The sequence below is a fragment of the Penicillium angulare genome, assembly GCF_028827245.1.
Source record: "Penicillium angulare strain IBT 27051 chromosome Unknown utg000011l_segment0_segment0, whole genome shotgun sequence".
NCBI classification, from domain to species: Eukaryota; Fungi; Ascomycota; class Eurotiomycetes; order Eurotiales; family Aspergillaceae; genus Penicillium; species Penicillium angulare.
Window position 1 is genome coordinate 88493 of NW_026623170.1, and position 18061 is coordinate 106553.

At 46.8% G+C, this 18061-nt stretch overlaps 7 protein-coding genes across 7 annotated transcripts; 2 read left to right on the top strand and 5 right to left on the bottom strand.

Annotated features, from left to right (window-relative positions):
• Nucleotides 1-320: 320 nt before the first annotated feature.
• N7478_012225 (uncharacterized protein) lies at nt 321-2205 on the bottom strand (the record flags this gene model as incomplete). Its single annotated transcript, XM_056928439.1, has 4 exons — nt 321-1536; nt 1591-1887; nt 1947-2035; nt 2092-2205. The coding sequence occupies 4 exons, from the start codon at nt 2203-2205 to the stop codon at nt 321-323; spliced, it is 1716 nt and encodes a 571-aa protein (XP_056772997.1).
• Nucleotides 2206-3568: 1363 nt separating this feature from the next.
• N7478_012226 (putative short chain dehydrogenase/reductase) lies at nt 3569-4519 on the top strand (the record flags this gene model as incomplete). The annotated part of the gene is made up of 1 exon (XM_056928440.1): nt 3569-4519. One exon carries the CDS (start codon nt 3569-3571, stop codon nt 4517-4519), a length of 951 nt encoding a protein of 316 aa, XP_056772998.1.
• A 173-nt stretch (nt 4520-4692) lies between these two features.
• Nucleotides 4693-6635, bottom strand: N7478_012227 (putative acid phosphatase; the record flags this gene model as incomplete). The annotated part of the gene is made up of 5 exons (XM_056928441.1): nt 4693-5615; nt 5689-6023; nt 6076-6241; nt 6479-6491; nt 6546-6635. The coding sequence occupies 5 exons, from the start codon at nt 6633-6635 to the stop codon at nt 4693-4695; spliced, it is 1527 nt and encodes a 508-aa protein (XP_056772999.1).
• Nucleotides 6636-7223: 588 nt separating this feature from the next.
• On the bottom strand, nt 7224-10415 carry N7478_012228 (ribonuclease Z; the record flags this gene model as incomplete). The annotated part of the gene is made up of 1 exon (XM_056928442.1): nt 7224-10415. One exon carries the CDS (start codon nt 10413-10415, stop codon nt 7224-7226), a length of 3192 nt encoding a protein of 1063 aa, XP_056773000.1.
• Nucleotides 10416-11873: 1458 nt separating this feature from the next.
• Nucleotides 11874-13343, top strand: N7478_012229 (uncharacterized protein; the record flags this gene model as incomplete). The annotated part of the gene is made up of 2 exons (XM_056928443.1): nt 11874-11994; nt 12061-13343. The coding sequence occupies 2 exons, from the start codon at nt 11874-11876 to the stop codon at nt 13341-13343; spliced, it is 1404 nt and encodes a 467-aa protein (XP_056773001.1).
• A 232-nt stretch (nt 13344-13575) lies between these two features.
• mfs56 (uncharacterized protein) lies at nt 13576-15654 on the bottom strand (the record flags this gene model as incomplete). The annotated part of the gene is made up of 3 exons (XM_056928444.1): nt 13576-14198; nt 14276-15193; nt 15285-15654. The coding sequence occupies 3 exons, from the start codon at nt 15652-15654 to the stop codon at nt 13576-13578; spliced, it is 1911 nt and encodes a 636-aa protein (XP_056773002.1).
• Nucleotides 15655-17293: 1639 nt separating this feature from the next.
• On the bottom strand, nt 17294-17746 carry N7478_012231 (c6 zinc finger domain containing protein; the record flags this gene model as incomplete). Its single annotated transcript, XM_056928445.1, has 1 exon — nt 17294-17746. The coding sequence occupies one exon, from the start codon at nt 17744-17746 to the stop codon at nt 17294-17296; it is 453 nt and encodes a 150-aa protein (XP_056773003.1).
• Nucleotides 17747-18061: the final 315 nt, after the last annotated feature.

Consider the following 18061-nt stretch of genomic DNA (forward strand, 5'->3'; position numbering starts at 1 on the left):
CAATCTCTATAAGACGAATCGAAAAAAATACTTAAGAACTTGAATTTCAAACGTTGGTCTTCAAAGTTATTGACACCGACTCATAAACTTTGTCATGTGATTACTCTTTCTTTCATGTCGCTGCTTCCCAGACCATGTCATTGCTCTTGACCTGATGTGACTACGGCAAATCTATTTCAACAAGCTCCAAGCTAACAACTAGTACAGGGTGCTAATCTCAAAGATCTTCGAATAGTATCAAATTCATCAAAAGTGATGTGCATATCTGACTCAACAACAAAACAAACACTTTTACCAATTATATTCTTCACCCCAAAATCCTACCGATGGCTATGCTTAAGGCCCCTGCGCTCATGCTGATGACCCAAATGCTCACTAATACGATGCTTGCCCAGAGCCTGCACGTGTGCAACCTGCTCTTCCTCTTCATCTTCAATCTCATATTCAGGCCACTCTTCCCATCCATCTTCCCAAATCTTAGCCAACTTCTCGGTCTTAGCCTCTCGACTAAGTTTCTTGTTCTTCATGATCTTCTCCCATTGCTTCATATCCTTATTGTCCAACAAACATTCATCCAAAAGCGCAGAAATCTTCTCTTGATCTACACCTTCTCCGATGAAAACAAGCTCTTGTCGTCGATCACCCCAGGGACCCTTGAAATCATTCACGATGGACTTTCGGACGTCGGGATCTTCAGGCCATGTTTCATCAGGCATCTCGGCGAACCAAGGACCTCCACAGCCAACTGTTAACATACCACCTGCTTGACTCCATTCACCAAATTGGAAGGGTCGAGTAGCAAACCAGAAGAATCCCTTTGAACGAAGTACAGGGCCGAAAGCAGGATTATTGCGCTTGTTATCGAGAATATCCTTTGGATCAGGATGATCGAAGTCCTCAATTGATTCGGTGTCTGTATCCATCTCATCCGCGGTATTTTCTCCGTCCTCATCTTCCATGTCGTCGTCTTCTTCTTCTTCAAGCTCATTGTTTTGAAGAATGATAAACTTGTCATAAAGAAGGGAGAAGATACGACGAGGGTGAAATGGACGACGGGCGGTATAGACAAAGTTGTTGATACCATATTCTAAAGTCTCCGGCTTAGGCGCCATTCGGTCCCCGTGACCGGTGGTTTGAATGGTCATCTCATGCAAGCTACGAAGCCAACCGGCTCCAGAGGCAGCACGGATAAAGTCAAATTTGCCAGTGTCAACAATCTCTCGCACATCCACTTGAGAGTAGCTGGATGTCAACACCTTGGCGTCGGGGTTAAGCAACTTGATCAGCTGAAGGATCTTCTCGCGAGTTGCTTCGTCAATTGTCTCGATCTTATTGATGATGAGCACATCGGCGAACTCAATCTGGTCAACCATTAGGTCGGAGATAGTACGCTCATCTTCCGGTACAATCTCCTCGCGCCCGTATCTGTCTGAAAGGAACTCGGCGGTATCAAAGTTGGATAGAAGGTTGAAGGCATCGATGACGGTCACTGTTGTATCGAGACGAGCCATTGTGTGTAATCCGCCTAACTCAACACTTTATCGATGTTAGATGTGTGTTTTTTCAACATTGTCATTTGGAGAATCTTACATCTCATTTAGGATCTTCTTTGCATCTTCATCATTATTGTTTCCGATTTGATCTTCGGCCTCCAGCATGGCAGAGCTGAACTCAGCCGTGAAGGTCTCAGCAACTTGCATAGGCTCACTAATTCCAGTACTTTCGATGATGACATATTGAATCCCATCCTGCTTTGTGAGACGTGCCAATTCTGCGAGCAGATCACCACGAAGAGTACAACAGATGCAACCGTTCTGGAGTTGAATGAGCTTCTCCTGAGTCTGAGAAACTTGGTGGTTCCGGATAAGAGTAGCGTCAATATTCAGTCTATGAAACGAATCAATTAACTACTGATATTCATATCAGATATAGCATGTTAGACTTACTGGCTCATATCATTAACAATGATAGCAATCTTCAGCCCATGATCCGGTGACTTGAGAATGTGCTGTAGCAATGTAGTCTTTCCACTCCCCTAAATAGAATATTAGCGACAGGCAACCTTATCAATCCAACAAATCGATATCATACCAAGAAGCCTGAAAGTAAAGTAACAGGCATCTGCTTAGTTTTAGGCTTTCCATTCTCATGAACCGGAGCCGGCACATGATAGGCTATAGACTCTCGTCCCGAATCGATGACCATTGTGACAGCTAGTTGTCTTTCTAACCAAATTGTGTATACAGTGTGAGTAAAGAGTAGTGAAAAAGAAAAAGGAATAAATCAAAATGGAAGAATCGAGTAGTATACGCCCCCAAGCACCTTGCGAGCAGTTCTCTTTATCTCTTTTGCGCATCGTCTCCAAGTTCCTCATTGTTCGATGCAGTCTAATTGCCGTTTCTGGATGATACAGATGCCCATACGAGACTTCCAAGGTGTAAAGAAACAATGTGGAGATTTGGAAGACTCAATTAAATAATACTTGCCCCATAGTGCTGATAATTAGAGACTTTTGTTTGGCTGGTTAGTTCAGTCTCCAAGGTACCTGGATGGGGACGCTGACCTTCACGGTCCTCAAATCGCGACGTCAGGTCCGTAATTATGTATTATGAGAGTCCTTATTGGTCGGACCTGGTATGGCAGGTTTTATTGCGATAGAACCTTGCCTGCTTCGCATGAAATGAATTTCAGATTTTAGGGTCTAGGGCAAGATGGGAAGATTTCGCTGTCGAGAAAGCCCTTCTTCAGCTGATGCAACCTCTCAATGGTATATTGGCTTGGCAAAGAATTGAAAATTCGCAAAGAGAAACATTTCATATCCCCAGGAGCTTTAGCGTGCCACGTCCGGATCGCTGGATATAGTGTTAAGTATAATGCATGTTTAGGTACAACACAAAACGAAGCATTCGCTTTGGGACCAGAGCCAAAGCTTTGAGATGTCTGGGTTATGATTCCACCTGCAGATTTTGCAAAGCCAGGAGCGTAATAAGCTCAATAAAGACATTTTGAATCGTTGACGCCTGACTACTGGACTTTACTACTTGCCTCAAGTGCTCATTGACACGAATTGTCCAGACCAGTTAGATTTTGATGTCTTCGGCGTCGAAACGTTGAGCTACCAGACTAATCATTTTCGTCCCCCCAGCCTCTAGGGCTGTTGACGGTACGGTAACATCGCCTACTGTATCGCCGAGCTTCTGGCTTAGCGATAATATTGGACAGTATTATCGTCGGACCCTCATAGGTATGTTAAATGCAGTCAACTGGACAATAGTCGGGGATCGGAGCCTCGGCGTCCTTCGCGGGCCGACAAACTGCAATTCGCCGTCAAAATCAACTACAGGAAACACGAAGACCTACTAAATTAGGATAGAAGAAAAAACCATAAAAGGGCCATGTAACCTCGAAAATATTTCCAGCTTAACTCACATTTTCAAACCTCGATCTGTGAATTCCCGATCCGATCGATGATATCATCACATACGTGATCTACAAAAGCAACTTGAACTCAACTCAACTCAACCAATCCTCACTCCCAAACACTCCAACCGCAAGATTGGCATCAACAATGGCATCGACAGATTGGACGAAACCACTCGCCTACATAGGCCTCACAACAGTAGCCTATACAGCCTTCAAACTTATCCGTGGAGCATCTATCTACCTCCACCCCAGCACACTGACAAAAGAATACAACCCGACAGGCAAAAACTGGGCGCTCGTAACAGGCGCAACAGATGGAATCGGGTTCGGATTCTGTCAAGAGCTATGCGCACGTGGATTCAACGTAATTCTACACGGGCGCAATGAAACAAAGCTTCAAAAACGCGCAAAGGAACTAGAAGCCGAGTTCCCAGCTCAAAAGACCGATATCATCGTTCTAGACGTTGTGGGCGTGACAAACGCCATTGACGAAGTAAGCAGTCAAGTTCGGGAGATTCTAGCACGAAACGGGGGAGAACTAAGTGTGCTGGTGAATAATGTTGGAGGGGACTCGAAGCCATATACAATGTTGGAGGCCTATACGTTTGAAGAAGCGCAGGAGACATTGGACAAAAATGCAGTATTCATGTTGCAGATTACACGCGTGCTGCTGCCGCTGTTAGCAGCTGGGGGGCGTGGAATAGTGCTCAATGTCTCGTCTATCGCGGTGTATGGAATGCCGTTTATTAGTGTCTATTCTGCATCGAAGGGGTTCGTGGATACATTGACGCGGGCCTTGGAGGCGGAGTGTGTTGCTGAAGGCCGGAATGTGGATGTGATGGGACTACGTGTTGGGCCGACGAGGACGTCTGCATTTGATATCAAGGCTGGGTTGTTTGTTCCTAATTCTCGGGAGCTGGCGACGGGGGCGTTGAATCGTGTTGGGTGTGGTGAGGTGATTGCTTGGGCGTATTTCTGGCACTCGGTGCAAGGGGTGATATTTGATGTACTGCCTCGGTCGGTGTTGATGAAGATTACGGCGAAGAAGATGAGAGAATTGAAGAAGGAAGAGGAGGAAAAGGCGAAGAAAAGATAAAATTCAGTTCGACGTTCTAAAGTTGTGGTCTTCGGTGTTTTTATAATTACAACCTAACCAAATACACAAATTTATCTGCATAGAAAAGGGGCGTGAATAGAATCATAAAGGATGTGAGAATCGAAATTGTGCAAAAAAAGGACAAGAACAGAAATAGAAGCAGAACATACAGTCTACGAATCAGCGGGGATGCGCTCCGAGTCATTGGGGCCATGCATGCCTTCACCCAGGTTCTGCATACATTCGGCAACCCAGTTCTTCGGAGTAAACTTATCGACGATGCTCTTGAAAGCATCGAGCGTGCAGAAGGTCTCATCGCCAGGGAGGTGGTTCTCAGGCTTTGCAGCACAGCCTGGAATGGTTACAGGCTGGTCGTTGTAGCGAATACGAACATAGTGCTTGCGCAGAGAATCACGCGATTCGTCAGGCAAAGATTGAAGAGGTGCACGTGCAGTTGCGGAGGGAGCAAGTTGTTGAGATGCGGACTTGTCCCCACCACCAAAGATCGAAGACAACACTCCGCCCTTCTTAGATGAAACTGCCGGGTTAGAGAATTCCTCTAGCATTGTACCAGCATCTGCTGATTGGTGAGGAGCTCGAGAGAAGAGCTCGACGGCAATAGACGAGGTGAAAGGGGGCCATGAACCATTCTGGAAAGCGCCGATACTAGACAGAATAGCCGCAAGGGTAGTATCGTGGCATCCACTCAAAGCGAACTTGATAGCCTTTCCAGTTCCCGGGACATTCGATCCGGACGCAGAAGTCTCGCTGCGCCAGCCACCATCGACTGCGGTACTGACCATGCGGTCAACGACGTCACCCATTAAGGCGCCAATTCCCAATTTACGGTATTCATTGCTTTCGTTATAACCGGCAAACCATTCCTCCACCGCAATACGATCAAGAATAGCGCGAGCCTTCTTGTCGTAAAAGTCGGATGGAAGCCTTGTGGCCGGCCCATGAGCATCAGTGGCGTTAATAGTATCCATGATCCCAGAAAGACGAGGGTGAGCATCCACAGCAACCTTTGGTGATGTCGCAGGCATGTACTTGGACCAGACCTTGTTTAGATAATCCATCTGCTCAGAGTCATTCCCTGTACCGAGACATCATTAGCCATAATCATCCAAACGACCCATAGATAGAAATGAGAGGTGCATGAATCTTACAGCGCACAGCAGCGCGATCCGCAAATAGACGAGCAAGCTGTCGGAATCGTCGACAATTACTCTCGTTAGGGAAAAGTGTCTCCTCGTTCACAGGGCGCGCAACAATAATTGGCGGGGGGAAGTCCAGGGTGCGAGCATTAGAAGGATACATTCCCCAGAAAGCCTGCTGCATAGACTCCAGAGCACGAGTAATAGATGTAGCACGCATGTACATATCTTCTGTATCCTCCTTGATCTTAGGCATGAATCCAAGCTGGTCAACATATAGATGACGCAGGCGTTGACCCAGAGCATAGGTTGTCTCACGGCCCTTGTCGGTGAGCTGACCGTGTTGGCTTGAGAGCTCATTAGCAGAGTCCACACCACCCCAAAGTATTATAAACTAACCAAATGCCCTCAATCAACCCATTGGGTCCAGAGGCAACCCTCGCTTCATCGTTGTCACCAAAGGTCTCGATCTTCCGACGCCATTGAAATCCGTCCCAGCTTGAGAGATCTTGTTTACTCGCAGCAGCCTCAACCATCTGCTTCGCAACGCTGCAGTAAGGCCAGACTATAGCCGTGTGAGTGAAATGATCGGGAAAGACGTATAGTTCGTCGCGAGGGAGGAGAAGTTACATGGACTCAAGCCTGCCTTTCGAAGGAATTAGCGTTCAAGACCAACAGCAGACCTGTGCATAGGAAATAGGTACATACGTTCTGAAATCGAGATGAAACAGGTGTACGTTCACCTAGCCTGAATTAGAATCCTGTCGACATATCAACTGCAAGCTGGGAGCTAAGCTCTTACCATGGCGGAGGAACTACCGGAGGTTAGCCACTGAGGAGTATTGAGCTTTGTGAGCTATGGCACTTACCACTTGCACCAATTGTAGCTTTAAGCCTTTTGGATAAAGTTTCTCGAGCTCCTCCGGAGAGTATGGCCCACGGGGGTTTAGAGTCGTCATTTCTGGCTATAGGCGATGGGACAAATGTCGGGGTCGGCATCTGTTGAAGGTGACATCTCGGGGGTGGGGCGGTGAGAGGGGAACCGTTGCCGGTGGCGCCATCAGGTGTCATATGGGGGAGATCTATACAAGCATGAATATCTTGAGAATAATATAGTTAAAATGCATTGGAATGGAGTAATAGCAAATCAATTTAGAGCGAACTGTATTGTTATCCATACAAAGTCCATATTTAATTCACGTTAGAGAGCAAGAGAGGAATAAAGCGGCACTGTGTTTGTCTTTGCCGAGGTAATCGAAGTATAAAGCTTGGTATAGACAAGGCATGGAATAGTGCTGTAAACACAGCCAGTGGGATGATTCATTTGTCAAAATATCTTTAACTGCGAGAGAGACAGAATGAGAGATCTTGAATCGATTGAGGAGCAAATGAGTTAATAATATCTAGGGCGTTGATCATAGTTCCATTGATCTTCTTAGCTATGAATGAGGTGCGATACTGGAACATTGAATCAGAGTCTGTAGAAGAGTTGCGGAAGATCTAATATTTTTGGATAAAATGACTGTATGGATATTTACAATATGTACTTAAACTTCATGGGAATCTTCAGCATCACTTGTTTCCCACCCGGCTTCACTTTCGCTGGCAAGGAACACAGCTTCCGGATCGATTATCTCTTCGGGCTTCTCCTCTTCAGTCTGTGCATTATCGGTGACAGCCACTGCCGCAGCTGCCGCTGCAGCAGCAGCAGCTTTCTTTCCAGTAAACTTAGCACTCTTCTTGACCTTCTGAGCCTTTTCATCGTCTTGGACTTTTTTCTTGTTGACAGCAGATACTTGCTCGCTGTGGCGTTCAAGTACCGCGATAAGCTTCTCCGAGGCTGGAGCGAAAGCCTGCGCCAAGGGAAAATCTCGAATCTTAACACGAAAGTAATCCATAGCAGCAGCAACAGGCGCACCCATATTGGGAGTTGGAAGTGGCCTGTGGGGGAGAGCAGGTCGGTCCCTAGACGGGAAGCGGATGTCATCCAGGAGCTTGGCGGCAGATGCCGAAACACCAGGCTCATCTTCCGGATCGTCGAAGGGGATATCAGCATCTTCGGGCTTTATGGTGGCAGCGGCCTTCTTGGGCGAGATACCGGGAACTCCCCCTCCGGCGTTGTTTTCAAACCGAGCAATCTTGGCGTACCGCTGACTGAAATGTGTTAGGAGTACAGTACGAGCTCCCATGCGACGGCCGACTTCCAGGGCCTCGCCGGACGTTGAGTGGCGCTTTGCAAGGGCAGAGCCAATCATGTCATCTTGGAAAGTCGCCTCGTGGATAAGGATGGTGGAGTCCTGACCGATGGCTGCAAACTTGTCTGACGGTCTGCAGTCACCTGAGTAAGAAACCTTGAATCCATCTGGGAATACAAAAGAGACGGCGAGTGCTCCACGGCAGTGTTTTACTTGTGCGGTAAGAAGGTCTGTGAGGCCTGTGGCTGATTTGAGAAGCGCTGTGAGAGGGGACGAGTCGTCGTTGAAATCAAGAATTGTTCTGTCTGGCGCATGCAGTCCAAACGGAGGCGCACCATTCTTGATATGACGGTGGGTGAACTTAGTAACAATGGAGCTCTGAGAAATTTCGGGGTGCGCAGAAAGAGAAATGAGCTTATCAGCGCCAAAATCTTCAACTGATGCATACTCTTCAAGCCATGTGACCATCATTTCATCGGAGACCAAAACAAGACGCTTTTCTTGCAAAATTTTGTTCAGGTCCGTTTCAGGTGGATTTGTTGGTTTGGCATCAGCGCCATAATTTTCGTGATACCAGGCCTTAATGACTGAGATCGTACCAAGATGGTGATCAGCGTGCAGGTGGCTAATCCATATCATACGGAGATTTCGAAGAACCTCGCGCAGCTGCTCTGGCTCGAACACTCGCTCCAGTTGACCCAAAGTGTTCTCACCGCAATCTAGTAGATAGTAGCCAGATCCGGGGGCATATACCAAGGTGGCAGAGACATTGCGGTACTTTGAGGGGGCCGAAGAGCCTGTTCCAAGGGCGATAACTTCAGCATCTCCCCCAGGAAGATCCTTTCTAAACTCCTCCAATTGACCCTTGAATAGCGGTTTAGCGACACGTTCCCGAATAGTTGACATTCGTTGCTCAACTGATTTAGGGATATTGAAGACCGTTTGCGCTGTATTCAAATGAGGAACAACCAGTCCTTTGTTTATTTTGTAGATAGGTTCCACATCGATGACAAGCCCCGGCTCAAGCGGCTCAAACGGAGCGTCTTTAGTTGCAGCTGGATTTGAAGGAGTATTAGGAATTATAGCCCTGTTCTGGGGGAGGGTCACGTTGTTATGAACGGGAATTGAGTAGGTATCACGCTTAAGTCGAGCTAGTCGAATTGCAGCTTGAGCGGCGCCGGAAAGCGCCAGATAATTAGGGCAATAATCAGTGCTAGACACTGTATGCTCGCAGTGAGACATATCTGCCACGAATTGGCGAAGCTTAGGGTGATCTCCCACCCCCGGACCTAGAATCCAGATGAAAGTCTTGAGGCCAGTTGTTACAGCTGGTGATTTCCATTCAGGCCGATTCACCACTGACTCCACATATTCCACTGATGGGACATCCATAATAGCAGTCCCGGAGCCCAATCTGGTTGGTCCCAACACCATATCTGCAGTAATTGTCTTGCCGTCTTCTGACAGAACGCTCTCTCCCTTTGTCAGACGAGCAAAGTCGGGTCCCATTTTCACCCGCAGCTCCTTGGCCTTCTTTGGCTCGAATTTACCACGTGTATCATGGCTTCGAACGATATAGCAAAGCGCTTCCCTTGAAGGTGACGTAGGGGGTAGAGTTTCAACCTTTGCGCCAGGCCAGGGTTGTCGAACGAATACTTTGATGTCGGGCAACGGCTGGCTCTCTCCTGGCTTTGGACCATTATAAGGCTCCATATCTTTGGTCTCAGGGTTTCGAACAAACATCGCAGCGGGCATATTGACGTCTGCAATAGGTGTCTCTACCAGGGCATCCATCTTCCAGGTCGAGTTAAACATGTCTGTCACAATAGCCTGTCGTACCAGCAAGTCACTAGCAGGCTGAGTGAGAATGGTCCCAGCTGAAGTGGTTTCTCTATATTCATCTAGGCTACGCTTTCGAGGGCTCTGTGGTCGCGGCTGAGTGGGCGGGTTCAACGTCGTTGGGGAGGTGGGGGCTCTGATGGGCATCGCCCATACTTTGATGTTATGATCGGACCACGAAGGCTTTTCAAATGGATCTTCGGTCTCGCTATCGCGACACCGGGCAGCGATGCTTTCGGTATTGTACTCTTTCGTAAAAATGGGCATTCCCTTTCGGAATACGAATCGCCGAGCAGTGGCCAAGGTGTGAGTCAGATTGTCTGTACCATGAAGTGTGAGTTGGCCTTTATACAAGTGTTGCTCTAAAGCGACAGGAGGCTGCTTCCCTTTAGGAAGAGCCTCGGCGAGTGATTTTCGAATGGCCTTCTTGCGATTCTCTTCTTCCAAGGCAGCATTGGCAGATGCAAGAGCATCCGCCATGGTCAAAATGACACCAATTAGACCACCAGTGTTGGCCCATTCTGTTCGACCCGTGATGAAGACATCGGTCAAACCAACAAGCTTAGCGCCACGTTCAATACATGCGCGCTGCAGGCCTGGTGATATTTGGCCAAAGAAGTAACGTTTGTCGGGATAAGCCAAGAAGATAGCGGTGCCCGGCGTGTCCGCAGTCGGGGTCGTGGTAACCTGGAATTCGGCCTTCATTGGTTGCGATGGTGCCGCAGAGAGCGGCGGGCCTTCTTCGGACGGTTGTAGGAACTTTGGATTGCAAAGGACGTAGTTCGCGGATCCGGTACGGTCGGTGGTGGGGAGAAGGACGAAATTCTTCGGAGTGACTCTCTTGCGTGGACGTTGAGTGTTTGGGGCAGGGCGAGTCTGATTTGGAGCTTGACTAGGAGGTGTCTTGCTGATAACTGCTCTTGCTTTAGACAATCGCTTTAGACCGGAAAGCGAGCGATGATAACTGGGAGTTCGAAGTTCGGGGAAGCGGCCATGGAGACCAGAAACAAGTAACGGGGAACTTGTGCTTCGCAGAAAAGCGCACCGGGCGATTGCGCCAGGATTTGCGGCAATCCAAGTCCCACGGGCGCAAAATGAAGCCAACTTGACTGTCAAGTGGGGAGAATGAGGGCAGGAAGAATGAATCCGTTGGTGTTGAAGGTCAAAGAAAACGCGAGTTGAAGCCGCAACTTTTTTTTGCCCTCTTAGTTTCTGCGTCACCGCGTTGGCAGGTCCCGCGGCTCCAGCTGCGTTGGCTGGTTCAGCCTATCGGATGCCGCCATTTAAGAGCCTCTTCATCAAGCTTGAATCTTGTTATAGTTGGAGGGTTCAACTTTGTAGAATGAAGATTTAATGCATGTAATGATAAACGAAAGTAGCTTGAGTATTGATATCTGGGGTGATTATCATAGTTCTCTCGAATAAAGAACCCTCGGTCGCTTTATGTACTTCAATGGTCTTAAATACCATCCTACATGCTACTAGTCAAGCCCCCAGGTTCTCTTTGTTTTTTAGACTTGGAGTATTAAGAAAGAAAAATCTCCACTGATATTCAGCTGTTTTCTCATCATGTGCACTGTTAGTTTTACGTCCTATGTCAATCAAAATATTCTATTTGTTGGGGTTCCAAGCCTCCCACTTCCCACACCTGGCTATTTTTCGCGAGTATCAGCCCAATAAGAGCCTGCATATTATTCACGGATACGGCAATGCCATCCACCACGGTGCGTACTAATCTCGAATGTGACTAGCTGTCTTCCCAATTACTGGATGCGACGTCTCCAAGACTTTGAGTAGTTCGTCTCACTGAGCTCTCTGCAATTTATCCTTTCCTATTCCGGCCCGCTATGGACTCGCGTCGTGCAGATGTATGCAGACATCCCCGCAGAAACGTTAGTTTCAGCCTATAGCCTCTCATCCTTCTCAAAATCAGAAGACATAGCCAATCCACATTCAACGTTTCCAATTATCCACATATTCCAGCTGAACTTTTGGGATGATCTTTGTGTGACGTGGAGGGGGCAGTCTTTTCAGGCTCCTTAAAACAAAAGGTCGGTACGGGGTCGCTTTCCTCAGCTGTTCTTTTCAAACTCTGGAGAAATATATCACAAAATTGAATAATAATATCATTGAGAGAATTATCACGTTTGAGCCCCATTCTCAATGTCATCGGTAATCGCCCAGAAGATCCCCAACCCGCCGGGTATTCCCATCCTTGGCAATATTTTCAACGTAAATCCAAATGAAACATGGAATTCCCTAATCAAACTTTCGCAGCAATACGGTAATCTTGGATCTTATGGGGATTAGCAGGCAGACCACATGGCAGCTAACTAGTAGACCTCTACAGGCCCGATCTTCAAAATCAACGTCTTGGGTAAACAGCTCGTCTTCATCAGTAACGTCGAACTACTAGAAGAAATATGCGATCAGCGACGATTCCGCAAACTCGTCACAGGCCCAATCGTGGAAATGCGCCAGCTTGCACATAATTGTCTATTCACTGCATATGACAATGAAGAAATATGGGGTGTGTCACACCGTATCATGGCGCCATATGTCACAAAGGCGGGAACAGATCGAGTCTTCGAGGATATGGCAAAGGTCATCCCCGATCTCACGAACAAATGGACATCGGGAATGAAAAAAAGAGTTTTGTTCACTAGTGACCTCAGTCGTCTACTTATGTCGTCGGTCATGCAATGCTTCTACAACCAGCGAATCGAAATTCTCGAGGGACCAGAGCATCCTCTCATTCACGCCTGGGAGTCTATCACACTGGAAGCTATGAAACGTCCAACACGTCCCGCAATCCTCAACAAACTTTTCTATGAGAGCGGTTTCCAGAAGAACATCAAGTTGATGCGTGACTACGCAGAGGACATCGTCAAAACACGAAAGGACAATCCATCGCAATCGAGAGATGACCTTCTCAATGCCTTGCTGAACAACACAGACCCAAAAACCGGAGAGAAACTCAACCACTCACAAGTCATCGATGAAACTATCACGATGTTCATAGGCGCCGCTACCGCTCCCAATCTCGTTTCGTTTGCCCTCTACTATCTGGTCAAGAATCCCGAGAAGCTCGTAAAGGCTAGGGCCGAGATCCATACAGTAGTGGGACCTAATGGAAATATCCAACTTGAGCATTTCTCCGAGTTACAATATTGTGAGGCCATCGTCCGTGAGTCTCTTCGCCTCTCTGCAACGGCACCAGGATTCAATATCGAGCCCATTTCCACGGAAAGCAAAGAACCTGTTCTGCTTGCTGGTGGAAAATACGAGGTTCCACACAACCAAGGCATGATTTCGATTCTGTATACTGTGAACCGCGACCCGAAAGTCTTCGAGGACCCAGAAGCATTCATTCCCGAGCGTGTCCTCGGTGAAAAATGGGACCAATTGCCCAAGGGCGCGAGAAAGGGATTTGGAAATGGCAAGCGTGAATGCTACGGTACAATGTGGGCGTGGCGGTGGTCTATTTTCGTTCTTGCAAGTATTGTCAAGGACGTGGACTTTGAATTCGAGGATCCCGACTATGCACTGGATACCAATGGAGCTTTCAGTGTGAAACCGCTGAATTTATATGGACTGGTGACTCCTCGTAATTCCTATACGATTCCAACTTGAATACCTTGAGGTATCTTGAGTATTAACACTTTCCGGTCTTTGTTTATCTCTCGTTCAGTCTCTCTCTGTTCTACTAGTGGACTTATCTGGTATCATCTTCGTGTTGCCTGTCTAAATGAAATGTTACCTCAGAATGATAAATGAACAATAATAAAAATCTAAAATATCATTTCAGTTTAATCCTTCTGTTGAAAGAAAGTAATTAAGTAAGTCAAGAATAAGTAATAGTTGATCACCTCTCGGTTCTCGCATCGATGCCAGCACCAGTCACAGAGCCCATCTCAACATCATCCATAATTTCTCTCTCCTGGTCATTCGACTCTGCATTCTGTCCCCGATCTCTCCTCTCTCTAACAAGTGGTTTCCGAGTAACAAAACTCCAAAGATAAGCCCCACAAACAACTTCATGACCACCATCCTTCAATATCCACACATTCCCCAATAAGGTAGTCAAAACTACCGCAATCCACATGAACGGTATCATGGCAATAAACGCCCACATAATCCCGCTCCTAGCATTCATTTCTCCTGAACCACTTTTATTCGTAAAGACCGTTGTCATGATAGTCAAACCCACCAAACCACCAAATGGAAGCGCAAACGAAACCAAACTGGTTATTTGAGCCGTCATGGCAGGAAAGTAGGCCAGTCCGTGCAACGAGGCAGGATTCATACGGCTTCCAACACCAAAGCCGACAACTGCCATCATGCCGTATATAACGTTGGTTTCGGCAGCATGGACAGCGTAGGCTAAGACAGTTATCCCCACTGCGGAAGCAATAGAGCCTAGTAGAAGGGTAGGAAAGGTTTGGCGGGGCCAGACGTTAGAAGAAAACATAGCCGCGTACGCGCCAACTGTGATGGCGATTAGCTTGGTTCGGATGTATCATGTTGCAAAAAGGAGCGATGACAGGGGATGTTGATCCACTTACCACCTAACCCAGGAAGGAAATATAGCAAAGACGTTCCAGCGGTGCTAGAGCTTTTCCCTTCCACAAGATCAAAGTACAAATCCATGAAATACATAACCGCAAACATGGAAACACCCATCGAGAAATTGATAAGGAAAAGCAAACTAATATCTCGCTGTGAAAAAAGCTCCCAAGGCATCATAGCCTTCTGACGTGGTAAAGCCCTCGCCATAAAAGAACCAGGAATCATAAGTCGTTCATACACAACCCACGCAACAGCCAAGACAGCACCGATAATAATCGGAGCCAGGACAGCAGCTGAGCTCCAAGAATAATTACCACCTGCCCAAGTAAAAGCAAGAATAAGCAAACCAAAACCCCAAAGGAACAACATCTGACCACCAAAATCAATGGTCAGAATACGAACAATAAATCGACGTGGCGCAGTCGATAGATTTAAGCCTTCAATTTGTGGAAGCGGCGATGGTCCTTGTAGATCTTTGCGCAGAATGAAAGCAACTATGATCATGGCTAGTATGCCGATAGGTAGGTTTATAGCGAAACACCAGCGCCATGAGGCGGATGTAAGGTATCCACCTATGACAGGACCAATACTGAATCCCACACCTGCTACAAGAGCAAAGATGGTCCAGTTGGTTGCGAATTCTGATAATGAGACACCATCTGCGAGGATTGTGCGGACGGATATGCTGACACCGGCTGCACCAACACCTTGTAGGGCTCGACCTAGGAGAAGAACACTGAATTTTGAAGTTGGGGACCCGGTACAAATAGCTGAACCAAGTACCATGGTAGCTACCGCAGACTGAAGTGTATTGTGTCTACCGAATAGGTCTGTGAGTTGGGCCCAGAAGAATAGTGATGCGGCGGAGGTGAGATTGAAAGATGATATGATCCAGTTCAACTGGCTAAGCTGGTCTAAATTAGAATATTTCATTAGCTTCATGTTCGTTTGAGTACTACTTTGGGTGCTTCTTTCTCGAGAAGTTCACACGGCAGATTGACATACTGAAATCCTTTGCAATATATGGCAATGCAGAGGCAATGATAGTGGTATCCAAAGATTGGAGTAGGAAAGGACCAAATAGACCAAGAATGAGCTTATATCGATAAGTTCTCCTGCGTTTCTTCTCAGCCTTCTCTTCTGGTGACAGTTCCTTTTTCTCATTTGTTGCTTCGGAAACAGGAGCTTCGGAGACTGGAGCCTCGAAGACAGGAGCTTCAGGCACATGTGCTCCAGAAACGGACTGTTCAGGGACGACACTTTCGCGATTGATAATCGCCAACTCTTCCTGTTGCTCAGCCCCCGACTTCAACCGCTGAGCTTCTAACCTCTTCTTCTCATTATGTTTCTTCACCTTCTTATAGATCAAGATCATCGCCGCGGTAGATAAACAAGAAATTGCCTGCAATTGAAAAGGTTTGAATCGAATAGTAATGCAAGCCTGCAGAGAAATAGACTATTCAAAAGCGCAGCCAGCCCATTCTTATATGTTCACTTCGTATAAATTCTTCGACTAGCAACCCAATTCAGGCACTCTTCCTCAGCCACGACCGTAAAAGATTTGAGTGGGAATATAGTATGTAAGCGACATCATTGGTAGAGCTACTGACAAAGTGGAGTCAGCCATTCGCGAAATCTGACCCAGTGCAGTTTAGCTCAATTTAACAGTGGGTTGGATTTTACTTTTGAAATTATTTTATTTTATTCGCAAGGCTTACCAGACTGGGTTGGCCAAGGCTTTTCTAATTTATGGTCCGCTCCATACTACATGAAGAATCCACCACTTCATGCTGAAAGAGTAACCTCTGCGAATACTCGCTACTCTTCCTCTTCTAATCTTGCCCCTTCTCTTTAGACCCTACTCTAGAACTACTTATTCAACTAGTAAGCTGGCCGCCTGGCGAAAATCCTGATTTTCATTCTCCACTTCGGGGTACATAGAAAGGAGAGAGTATTTGTAACTACGGGATATTTAAGTAATTAATTAGCTTATCCAGGCATTCAAATTTACATAGTGATTCCAACTCTCGTTTGATTTAGGACACGCTATCCTGAAGGACGTCTATCACTGGAATAATGCCAAGAAAGTTGTTTATTAAAAGCCCCTAGAGTAGCCGAATATGTACAGCGTGATTGGAAAGACAAATGGAAACTCCAGGAACATATCATCCACATAGTCACAGCCCTTGATTCAAAACCAAATTAATATCAAAATTGAATCGTCGATACAATTGCCCAATAAGCCCCGCAACACAAGCAAGTTCATAATCCATATCTTCATTTCTTAGCACAGCCACACTCTGCAACGCACTCCTCGACGCCCGCAGCGGAGAAATGATAGCTAATAGCCCCATTCCACTCATTCTCTGACTTGTCATATATTCAAATGACTGGCAGATATTGATCACCATAGTGTAAATGACGTTCGTCGCGTCGCGACACCGATGGAAATAATCCGGTATGCCAAGCGTGATCGCTAGATGCTGATACGTAATCGCGAGTTGGCGATAAAGGACCAAAAGTCCGGACCAGTAGGTCAGCGCGAACCGGGCGACGATGAAGCTGGAGAAATGGAAGGAAACGGGGAACAAGTTTCCTTTTTCTTTATCTTTATCTTTGTCGTAGTCATTCTCGGTTGTTTCTAGAGTCGAGAGTTCAGACCAGTAGAGTGGACCGGAGATGGTTGATTCGTAGTCCTTGTATAGGGTTCTTAAACCCGATTCAAGGTTGAAGCAGTCGTCTAAGACGCTTTCAAGTGTCTCTTGGATGGTATCTCTCTCCTTGTTTGATGCCGAAACCGCATTGTCGAATTTGGAGTGTATGAATACTATCTCAGCAAGAAGATCCCACAATCTATCAGCTGGAGACTTCGATATCGCACACCAAGGCTTCTCCATCCATTCAGGCTCTGAAATGAATGACGGACAGCGATAGTCAAAACTTTGTAGAATCTACCATACAAAAGTTAGCACAGCACAACCTAACAAAAAGATCAATAGAATAAGATAACCGACTCAAAATCCGTAACTCACAATTTGAACCCTCAAAGCCAAAAACAAAGCATGCCCAAGCGGCGAACCCGCACAAGCCTCAGGCCCACGCATCTTCAAAAGCATCATAGCACCCTTAAAATGAGCCCCAAAGGCATTATCCGCCCCACCAGGCCCCTCACTAAGCTCATAAAAGCTCAACGCCATACAAGCCGCAAGCGTCTCATCAGAAACCCGATCTGAAGAATGATTAAGAGCGCGCTGAAGATAAGCCAGACCATCAATGTATTTAGAGTGGCTTCTAGCAACCAAGTCCCAGTCTCCTTGCATATGACCTACTCTCCCAGAGAAGAAGGCCATGAGAGAAGAATCTAAAACGGGAGATTGAATTGCGTTTCCCTGAAGTTGTACAAGCCAATTAGTAACATCGTGATGGGGTCCTGAGTCCCATATCTCGGTTGGGACATGTTTACTCATGAACAGGTATTGGAACTGTTCGCGCAGGAGCACATTAGTAGAGATGGGTATTGGGAGATGATCCAATCTCGTTCCCGAAATCGGTATAGACCGACTACCACAATTCAAGTTGCTACCAGGCCACATAACAGAAGGCTTCGCAATTTGGCGTTGTGGCTCAGACCGTCTCCATCTTCCTTGGTGCGTGACAGAGGAGTCGGAGTCCTCATCAAAGGCAGTTGAACGGGTCAAATCAACCGCATCCGAGAAAACATACGCCAGTTTCCGTTTATAGCCCGTGCAAAGCCGATTAGAGGACTGACACTGCTTGCATGG